Source organism: Osmerus mordax, chromosome 28 (assembly GCF_038355195.1).
Source record: "Osmerus mordax isolate fOsmMor3 chromosome 28, fOsmMor3.pri, whole genome shotgun sequence".
NCBI classification, from domain to species: domain Eukaryota; kingdom Metazoa; phylum Chordata; class Actinopteri; order Osmeriformes; family Osmeridae; genus Osmerus; species Osmerus mordax.
In genome coordinates, this window is record NC_090077.1 from 4,600,985 (window position 1) to 4,612,492 (window position 11,508).

Consider the following 11,508-nt stretch of genomic DNA (forward strand, 5'->3'; position numbering starts at 1 on the left):
AACGAATTTCCCTCTCGAAAGGACGTACGATGAACCCTCGCTCTCAACGACAAGGGCGGAGACGGCGTCGAGGCTCCCAGCCTGTTCCTGCCCCCCGCCGCACGCTCGCACGGGGCCGGCTCACCGCGCTCTTCCTCTCGTTTGTCTGTCAGACGGCCCTCGTTTCCCCCCTCGCTGCCAGCGGGCGTTTGCTCTTCAGATTGTTCAAATTGAGCTTTCGAGACTTTTCCTTTCCAAACAACAAAAACCCTCGCTCTCAAATTAAACAAAGATCAGCGGGGGGGAAATTGCCCAGGAAGACATCTGTGACTCATTTTTACCCCCAGAGCATATGATTAGGAAATTCATTTATGTCTAACGTATAATTCCTGCTCTCCTTTCAAGTGGGAAGGTCCACAAAGCACCCCACCCCCACCCCCCTCTCCCCAGAGGAAGAAGGGAGGAGAAGGAAATGCTGTGGAGTGTTGGGTTAGAAACCACCCCCACCCCCCCCCCCCACCCCCACCCCACCCCACCCCCGACAACAAAAAAAAACACAAAATAACACAGAGCCCCGCGCTTAACTCTCGCTTCTTCTTTTTTTCATGCGGACGTTCGTGGGACGGTAACCCCGCCGATCGCGAGCGTGTGGCGGAGGAGAGGGGCGGAGGGGTGGGTGTGGAGGAGGGCAGGGGGGGGTGAAGGGGGGGGGGGGGGGTGGGGGGGGGGGAGCAGGCGGGGGTGGCCGGCTCAGGCTCCGGGAGGAAGCAGGCGGAATGTGGCTGTGGTGGGTGGGGCGGGGGAGGACGACCCCGGGGCTTCTTGGCGCTCTGTCTGGACCCAGACACATGTCTGTCTGGACCCAGACACATGTGTGTCTGGCTGGGGCCGGCCGGCGCAAAGCTCCTGTCCCTCCTGCGGTCTGCAGCCTCCCTGGTTGTCACCGAGCAGACACAGCCCTGAGGGATGATGATAGGGCTGGCGGAGGACGGAGGGTCAGAGCAGGGAAGGACAGCCTCGTGTCACAGCCGTGCCACACAACCAAACCACTGTGTTACATGTATATTTATGTTGCATGTCATTTTGTCTAAATATATCACTGTCTGCAGTTACGTCTGCCTTGAGCTGCTTCAACCAAAACAATGTTTTGACTGGGTTGACAATGTTTTAAATACAGTCAATATTTCTGGTTTCATAACTAAATTGATTTAGCAACCGCTGTTGTGATGAACGGTGGCCAGTAAAGATGGGCCAACAATAAAAAGAGTTGACAAGATTTGTTAGTAGCAGGCCTTAAATCACGGTCTAACATACAGTGATCGAATGAAGGAAAATGGGTTGGTTACAGAGTGACAAGTACATTGTTTCCATAGAATATTCCGTCTTGGGCACAGAATGGGGTAATTATGTTCCTATCCATCAAAACTCATCAATGTCAAACACTCACTTTCCAGCACTTTCCTTTGTTCTCCATAGCTGAGGTGAAGCCCGAGCAGCAGCGTAGACGATGGCCGCAGGGTTCACGGTCTAACCTCAAACCTGCAGCCTCGGCCTTACCACGAAACACAGGGAGGAGTCGTGACCCCCTCCCCCCCCCCCCCATCCCCTGCTCTAACTAGAGATACGAGGAGATGGAGAGATAGGGACCTGAGCCCGACCACAGCACACACCTTCCCCCTGTGAGGGCTCCATCCTGACAGATGTCCCACCCCCCACCCCCCCGCCCATCTCCCCTTGTCCTCTGCCCTCAGCCGTCGTGGCTGCAGGGGTGGAGGGGGTTGGGGGGGGGGGGGGGGGGGGTGTGTCTCCCCTCAGCCTCAGTGGATCTTCCTCCACGACCGAGACTGGAGAGACTGGAGAGACTTGCTGTAACAGAAAGAGGAACACGTCTTTGAGCCATGCGAGGGTTTATTTTTAAGCTGATAGGATCTTCTAGATAGGGAACTGCTAACTGTGAGCGAGATATGGTCGCGCTGGCTCGAAAATGACAGATTCACAGGATCATGTATACGTTCGTGCTTAGTGTCTTTTTTTATATATATATTTGTGGTTATAGACATTGGGATGTAATGGATTATTCTCTCTCTATCTCTCTCCCTCTCTCTCTCTCCCTCTCTCTCTCCCTCTCTCTCCCTCTCTCTCTCCCTCTCTCTCTCTCTATCTCTCTCCCTCTCCCTCTCTCTCTCTCTCTCTCTCTCTCTCCCTCTCTCTATCTCTCTCCCTCTCTCTCTCCCTCTCTCTCTCTCTAGGAAACGGCTATGGGAACCACCGCAACTCGCCCGGCCTGCTGGTCTCTCCGGGCGGCATGAACAAGAACATGCAGGCCAAGTCCCCCCCCGCCCATGAACCTGGGCATGAACAACCGCAAGCCCGACCTGCGCGTGCTCATCCCCCCCGGCGCCAAGAACAACATGCCCTCCATTGTGAGTCGCCACTTCCGCCACCCTCATCCTTACCCAACCCCGCCTTCTACACCACCCCCCCGCCCCCCACGGCTCTCCTCTACCCCTCCTCCCCTGTCGTCATTGTCTGCCGTCGTCTCCGTTTTGTGGAGCCGGTTTCCTAGACGCCCACAAAGTCTACATCCTCGACCGGATGGATCACTGAGAGGGGGGGGGGGGGGGGGGGGGGGGTGTTTGGTCCGGAAAAAAAGGTTTTTGTCTGTTAAGATTGTCCTCAATCATGGTCAAGGAAACGTCCTCTGGTCCTACACGTGTTCCAGAACCGTCCCGGTTTCCTCGTCCAGGTGGACAACGCCAGTGGTCTCGTACTCTCTGTACTCTTAGATGTTTCAGTCCGCCTCCGCCCTGCCTCTGCTTGACCCATAGAGCCACGCCCAGAGACACTTTCCATCCAATCAGACACTAATTCAAATGTATCAACCCCCCCATCCCCCCTTTCCCTCTTAATGCCATCAGTGTGAGGATGTCGATCTGCTTCTGGTGAGTTGGATTGTCAGAGAAGATCTCCGTGGCTCGAGACGGTATTTACTCTCATCGAAGTTGCCCTCACTAAGACCCGCGTTTATTCTGTAACTCCTGACGGGTTCAGGTGGAACGTCTGATGTCCTGAGGTGACTCTTGATCTCCTCGCCAGGCGCAACAAAGCGCTTTCTGTTTTTCTGCTTTGAGGATTCTTTTTGGGGGGTTTTGGCAGGGTCCAGGGTGACACCTAGTGGTTGTTCTGACAAAATGCACTCTCCCCCCCCCTCCCCCCACCCCCTTCCACCCCCTATCCCCATCCCCCCCTCCCTGCTACCCTCTCATGTACAAGTATCCCCCCTTCCACCCCAGCCCGCCCCTCTCTCAGAAGCGTACCATGGCACGCCTTCATACTGGCTTTATTCCTCCCTAACCAGGAAATGAAAGGCAACAAAGGCAGCACTCTCGTATTGCATCAAGCCGCCATCATTTCCTTCACCCCCGCCGCAGCAAAGTGCCTCTCCCCACGTCACTCCCCGCCGTTGCCGTGGAGACCGGCCGGGTTACTATAGCGACGGCGGGTCCTCAGATGGGGTGGTAAATGATAGGGTTGGCGGGGTTCAGCCGTGCAGCATGCCAAATGATTCATTTCCAAGAAGCTGGCATCTTGTTCATTCTCTTAGCATCTGTGGAGTGAAGGACTGAAGGAGGGAGAGAGAGGGAGGGAGAGGGAGAGAGAGAGAGGGGGGAAAGAAAACGTTCTTTTGTTTTTTATTCGTTTTTTCTTCCCTCGTGCTGACTTTATTTGTAATGTGCGTTTCTTTGTGTCTCTCTCTCTATCTCTCTCTATCTCTCTCTCTCTCTATCTCTCTCTATCTCTCTCTCTATCTCTCTCTCTCTCTCTCTCTTCTCCCCTCATAGAACCAGAGAATAAACAACTCGCAGTCTGCCCAGTCATTGGCCACCCCCGTGGTTTCTGTAGCAACGCCCACCCTACCAGGCCAGGGCATGGGAGGTTACCCATCTGCCCTCTCCACATCCTACGGTACAGGTAGGTGGCAGGCTCGACGTGAACACACGCTCACACACACTCACACACACTGGTCCCCACATCGAAATATACATATGCTGTTTTGATTTCACAGGCAGACACCATGTACATGTTTAATATGGACACGCAATTCAAAACATAATATAATGTGGGTTCATATCACTAAAGTATCATCAGCAAGAGGGAAAAAAAATATGATTTTTATTTGTAATCTTTCAGTCTGCAAGGTGGTTCTTTGTAGTACCTCCATTTCTTGGAAAACCAAGTTGTTACCTTACTCCAACAGCAGGTGGAGCCATTTACAAACACAAACCTCACTGCACCATAGCTCTGGCCCCCACTTCCTCTGTGACTCAGAGTAGGCTGTGTTGACCCAGCAGGACAGTGAAGAGAGAGGCGGAAATTGTCAATTTTACTCCTCACCTCACAATTCTTTTATGCAGACCTAATGTACGTTGCAGACCTGTTGGAACTGGCCTCCACTCCTCCTGACCAGTCTTCTCCTTTCTATCTATCTGTGTGTGTGTGTGTGTGTGTGTGTGTGTGTGTGTGTGTGTGTGTGTGCAGAATACTCTCTGAGCAGCGCAGACCTTTCCTCTCTGTCTGGATTCAACAGTGGTAACTCTCTCCACCTGGGCTCCATGAGTGGCTGGCAGCAGCAACATCTCCAGAACATGCAGCACTCAGCCCTCAGTCAGCTAGGGTGAGCACAGGACACACACGATTTCACAATTTTCTCACAGGATACGTGTTGACCCCTATCCAGAGACGTCAAAATCACAGTAACGACCGTCAGGGTCGTTCAAAGTTGAGGCATTTTGTGTGTCGCCATAAACGATATACAGTGTGTACGCGTGTTATTTCACTCAGCCGTGGTGAGCTGTGTGTGTGCGCGCAAGCGTGTGTGTCCCTCTGTAACGCCCTGTTCCTTTCCTTCCCACAGAAATTGCACTAGCACTCACTTGTGTCAGAGTTCAAATCTCTCCCTGCCTTCTGCTCAAAGCCTGCACATCAAGTCCGAACCTGTTTCTCCTCCTAGAGATCGTAGCAGCAACACGCCGGGGGGCTACGGCCACCAGCAGCCCCAGATCCCCTCCGGCCGGCAGGACTCGGGCCGCTCCCCCGTGGACAGCCTGAGCAGCTGCGGCTCGTCCCACGAGGGCAGCGACCGCGACGAGCACCGGAACGACTTCCACTCCCCCCTGGGACTGAGCCGGCCGCCCCTGGACGAGCGCGAGAGCCCCTCGGTGAAGCGGGTGCGCCTGTCCGAGGGCTGGGCCACATGATTGGGGCCTCGCCCCCCTCCCTCCCCCGTGTCGCCCCCGTGCCCCTCCCCCGCCCGCCCCCCTCCCTCCCCGGCCTCGCTCGCGGCCAGCGGGCGATCGGCTCGCGCCCCCGACACGCAATGTCACGACGTCGCCCCCGTCCCCGTCCCCCCCTTCCCCGCCCCCCCAGCCCGAGACCCTCGTGCTAAATATCACCTTACTCACCTCCTGGCCCCCCTCTCTCTATCTCTCTCTCAACTCTCTGTTTTTCTCTCTCTATTGCTTAAGGAAGAAAGGGGACGTCCTTTTCTCGATATAACTGTAATGTTTTTCTTTTTTCTTTGTTTCTTTTTTGCAGAGTGTGTGTGTTATACATATTGAAGTTATATAAAAGCAGTGGGGTGATGGTGGGGAGGGGGGGCCGGGGGCATAGGGGTGGGTGTTGGTAAGGTCAGGATCAGGGGGTTTCTTTGGTGGGGAACTATGCATACTTGTGCCGTGTGTGAAGAAAAAAAAGAAGAAAAAAAAATCCTGTATGCATATATATTTACACGTGTGTGTATGTGTACATATACGCATATCAACAAATAAACAAAAAAAAGTCAGGTACTCCGGTGTTTTGTAAAAGTACTTACAACTTGCCTCCGCGATAATCAGTAAGCAGAGGAAAACAGGAGAGCGTATGTAGAGCTGAGGAAAAGGTCTAGCACTTGAGTTGGTCCACCAATACACATGTACAGTGTCATGTTCATTGCTACCTTCTACACGGTTCTCCCTTGCAAAATGTATGTTAACCATAGATGATGTCATGTTGCAGGTTCAACGTATTTATGTAAATAGAGGGGTCGGGGGTCAGGATGGGGGAGTCAAAAGTTGCCAGGCAGTACAGATTTATTTACTCGCGAGATGAAAGCTATTATGCAACATTTGAAGGATTGTACAGGTGAACCCACAGACCCAATGCTAGACGAACCTGGAAGCCAGGATGAGTGCTGTGCTTCTGGCACGGAGCTTTGTTAAAGGCTCATCTTACGATCCAAGAGCCATCTTAGTTTAATCAAGGAAACCCCGGGTCTTGTATTAGCTGTTCAGTATTAAACAAACAGAAACAAAACAAAAAAAAATTACGATACACTTGCTTATATTTTCATATGAAAGGAATACAATGCAAAGCATTTTTGTGGCTTTTTGTAGTTTCTATAAGCCAGAATGTGTTTTTGATAGCTTTGCTAATATGACACGGATAGTCCAACAAGAGATGAAATTACTGGGCTTTCAAACCTTAAGCCATGAAAACAGACTGGGAACCCATGCTTTGCTGAACTGTTTTCTCTTTGTAGAGGTTTCGTTTTTAAACGTGTATTTCTAATTATTATATGATTACGGTAATATTAAGAATCGAAAAAAAAGAAAAAAGGACAAAAAAAAAAAACATCTGTGAAATTAACATGCTTGTGTATAGCTTTCTAATATATAAATATATATAATAATGATTTCTTTTGTTTGTTTTCTAGTGGAGTTTGCTATGTGCGGTTGCACATGTTGTCAGTTCTGTTGGGTTTGAGCTCTGGCCTGTGTTGTCCAGATGCCTGTTTAATCTAACCTTGAGATCCTGCCGGAACAGCCTGGCCCTTGTCTGTGTGAAGGACTCGATGAGGAAACATAGGCCTCTTTTGCTGATAAATCATCGTTGTGGACATTGCCTGGGGAGTGGAATGGGAAGCTGCATATAAACGTGACATATTCTTCCCATTGTTTAACAACAAGTGAGACACCAAATGACATGTTCGTTTGTGATCTCAAGGATTAGTCGTCACCCCCCCCCCCCCCCCCGATGTCACCATCGACGTGACATTGGCCTGCTTCACTATGTATATTTTGGAAGATTATTTATCGTTTCTTCTTCAAATCCTCGTTTGCCTCTGATCATAATAAAACCCTTACTTGTGTGCAGGGCATCACGCAAGTCCAGATTGAAGTATTTATTTGAAGTCATATTTATGTCAGAGTGCAATGTCCTCGTATGATCGTGGTCACTTTTGTAATGATGTCACAGTCATCAGAACAGGAGTTGTGTAGATAGACTCCTTCCGTCCAGCGGTCTGCCCCGGCATCCAAATCACACTACCCCCAAAGTCAGAGAACTATCGGAGGATGGTTGTCAGGAAATTGATACGGCTGGTTTGGGGGGAGGAGGGGGGGAAGCACAATGGTTGATTTTTGACAACTAACTGTCTTGATTCATTTCTAAAAATAGATCTCGCCACCAATCTCTCTCTCTCTCTCTCTCTCTCTCTCTCTCTCTCTCTGCCACCCACTCCCCTATCTGCTGTCAGTGTTATGGTATTTCTGTGTGCATAATTTCCTGCGAGTTCACGATGTTGTTGCTGTATACAGTCTGTGTCGTCCGGTTAAGGGGCAGAGCCCTTTCTTATGATCTTTTTTCATTCAAAACGAAAGGTTAAAAGGAACGTGATTTTCCAGGCAGCCTATAGGTGTGAAGAAACCAAAGCCAGTGGCATTTTCTGTGTTGTAATACTCTTTTTTTGCCCCATGTCATTCATGGTTATTTGCAAGCGTTGACATCGACAACAAAAAAATCAATAAAAGCCTTTGCTCAAATCTAGAATCGGTTTCCCATCTCAGTCTCAATGGGTCATGAACGGTCGCCAATATGTAGAGCCCACTGAGGGCTTTGTCTTACACTTGGTGAGAGGTATTTAAGAATGCCAGCTGGATACATGTTTGGTGATGTATCCCCCTTAGTGCATTGCATTGATGGTATCTCAGTATTTCAGTAAGAGGGAGAGTCATTTGAAAATGACTCCGTTGATTCATTCAGGTGAAATGACCATAGAAAAACCCTGTTTCGGTATCCTATATCCATCCCAGCCCTACAGCTCTGGCCGGGTCCCCTGTCGTGATGCATGTGTCACTCGCTCTCTGATGAGGCAAACATGTCACATCAAAGCAATCTCCTTTTACCTGTCGTGTGCTTTTCGAAATCTAGATGGCGTTCATCCATTTGTTTTTGTTTTGTTTTAACCAAAGAGAAACTTGTTTGTTTTTTGATCTCCGATTTTCCTTGTTACTATCCGTTTGAAGCCATTGTGTTTCCCCATCTGTTGATCAGTTGAAATGTGTTGTACTGATAGCTTCTACTGGTACCTCAAAATTGACCCACCCAGTACCTCAGCTGACTTCTCTGCCGCTTACAATGCAAAAAGGGGAGACCATGCACCTGTACAGTCATGTGGAATATTAACTGAACATTGCTTGAGGTCTCTGCATTCACATGTGATTTTCTGACTGCTCCATCTTTGTTTGTGGTTTCTTTATTTAAGTTGTATACATTGAAAAAGAAGACGAAAAAAAAAAAAAAAAAAAAAAAAAATGATATATATATCTTTAAAAAATGCTTAAAAAGTCAGTCTGTAGTATCAAATGTAGCTTGTAAAAACCTGAATTTGGGGAGGTTTGAAGTTAGTGTTTTGCGGAACACAAGAGAGGCTTTCAGCGGCATAAGCTGGCCTTTGTCGCCATTGAGGATAAGATGTTATTAAATTGAAACCACATCTCTGTATCTCAAGGGACTTGATTCAGCTGTATGTAGTGAAAACGTGTGGAGATGAAATAAACGTTTCTTCTGCTGGGGAAAGGTATTTGTATTTTGCAGAGAATTCAGTAAAGTTACTGGCTTTCTTAGTTACCCTGACGTGCTGGTGTGACTTCATTTTGTCTGTCCATTTCGTCAATGTCCTTCACAACAACCTTTAAAGGACTATGCACACTGTATTGACATATCAAATATTCTCCACACGGACCTGCAAAACACTGCAACTGCTGTCATTTGAAACATATTTATATATAACTTATTTGTGACCACTTGTAGTAAATATAGGCTTCAAGTTTGTGCACATTTCCAAACATCTCACAGTAGCTTAAGGAACTTTAAATAATTTCCTTTCATGTCTTAACTTGAAACAGTTATTGATTTTTCCTCTGTAACATGCAAATATAGACAACATGACTCACAGTTTAGTCTTAAAACATGCATAATAGTTAGTGCCCATTTGCACAGAAAGATTAGGCATATAGATTCCATTGAAATATGACATTGAAATATGAAACTGCCTTTCAGTCTTTCATTCTTTGGAACAGTTAAACATACAGTACTCACATCATGAAAATTTGTTTTGTACATGTTTATTTGATGTTTAAATTCCAAGTTTAATTCCGTTGACATAATAATAACATGGGAAATTCTGAATCGTTTGACACAACGCATTCATATCTTACTAGAAATTGGAAAATGAAACAACACACATGCATTTGAATACACGTTGTTCAAAACACAAGCTTCATTACGTTATCAAAACCAACGGTTTCAGTTATTCCAGTAGGCCTTGTCAAAACCAGAACAAACAGCTAACTGTGCAGTTTACACTTTTTTATATATTGGCGACAAGAACAACCATTAACATTTGTACGAAAAGAGCATTATTGTGATTGTATTTTACGATTCAGGCCTACCTCCATTTAAAGAGCGGCCTGTGTTTGGACAGGTTCACACTAAACCTGATGTCCGGTAGACTAACTCCAATTTCTTGAAAAATGTAATCCCAGATCAAGAAGACCAAACGGCTACATTCAATAACATGAAATGTCACTGCATGTGGGCCTAATATGGCTCAATTAGATGCATTAATCTGATTGAACCACATTGATAAAGGACTAGGCTACACGTCAATTCAGGAAATAATATTTTACTATTGAAGTGCGATGTGCCATCTAATCAATAGCCTATTGTTTATTTGTCCAATAGCCCATTAATTTCGATAACCACATTTGGACATTAGATATCCCTACATAATTCCTGTCAATGCATTTTCACAGTAATTTAATGATGAAGAATCATGTGTTTGGTCGCAAAAGAATATCCTGCATTTTAGACTGAAAATAATTCAAACTCAATCAAAAATATTATGTCCAACGTAGAATACTGGCCTTCATCGAATTCATCGAATTTATTGGATATAATTGGAAAAAATAATAGATCAAATCGGCTACATTTGCCACGCTATTCTTAAAATCACTCACCAGTCCACTATGCTGTAGGCCAAATCCAAATCACTCGTGGAATGTGTATTTATTCACATTTGAATTATTCATATCTAAAAGGCCTATTAATTGACCGGATATTAACAACATTTTCCAAATGTGCGATGACCTGATCTTCGGCCACAACGCAGAATGCCATCCCACTACTAGCGCGTCACGCCGTCACCTTTGGGTAAGTGCGATTGTCACGCCAAGGCCTTCTAAGGCAGCTAGTAATTGGCTGGTAAATCCCCAGAATATGAGGACAATCGGCGGCACCTGTGTCTCGTTTAAGGTTTCAGCATTTAAGTGCCTGTTTGTGTATTGTCCTGTGCGAAGTCTTGATCTTGTTTCCAGTTCAGTCTGAGCCTTGTTTAATCTGTGTACTGTTCCTGACCTTGGCTAATTTTCGAATTCCCTACTTTGGATTACCTGTATGGCCGTGTCTGTCCGTGTACTGACCTCTGCCTGTCTGACCGTACTTACTAAATCTGCGCTCTGAGCTTGGACTCAACCCCGTCTGGTCTTCCTCACAGCGACAGGGTACAAAATGGAGGTCTTGTAAAGCCAACATCAAAAAGATCTGCAAATACAGTAATGTTATTATCAGTGCTTTACTGTAAATGATACGTATGAGCTTATAAATAAAGCAATATGTGTTTTTTTATATATGGCTAAGTGGATGTAACTTCGCCTACACAAAATAGGCCAACGTTTATTCAACCATGTCCCAGTCAAATAAAACACTGCTTTTGTATAGAAATATTAATTACACTAGTTATGTATACATTTAGGTACGCTGTGTCCTAATGTACTTCATTTTGGATCATCAGATAACGTCAACAGTTCATATTTATGACTTCTAACTTTATTTTGGATATTTTCGTAATTTAAAGGTTTCAAAATCACCAGAATTCAAAGCACTTTATTCACAAAAAAAAAATTATTTATAGATTACAAAATGTATATCAATCCCTATCAACAGCGTGTAAAACTGTTCACATCAGTACCACTAGATGTCACCATATACTCATAAGGAGAACCCCTTATCAACGGACACAGAAAATCCAAATCAACACTATATTGTTCATAGTAAATGTAATATGAAATGTCAGTAGGCATCACTATTGCGTATCTATAATCATGGAATTTGCATTCATTCAAATATAGGCTACACACGAGCTGAATATGA

The 11,508-nt window shown here is 46.5% G+C and overlaps 1 protein-coding gene across 1 annotated transcript; it reads left to right on the forward strand.

Annotated features, from left to right (window-relative positions):
• Positions 1–1,312: 1,312 nt before the first annotated feature.
• Positions 1,313–8,925, forward strand: LOC136937839 (myocyte-specific enhancer factor 2C-like). The gene is given in 6 exon segments (XM_067230954.1): positions 1,313–1,316; positions 2,229–2,311; positions 2,313–2,402; positions 3,822–3,951; positions 4,519–4,654; positions 4,895–8,925. Coding segments are annotated over 6 exon segments (786 nt in total). The 3' UTR covers positions 5,238–8,925.
• Positions 8,926–11,508: the final 2,583 nt, after the last annotated feature.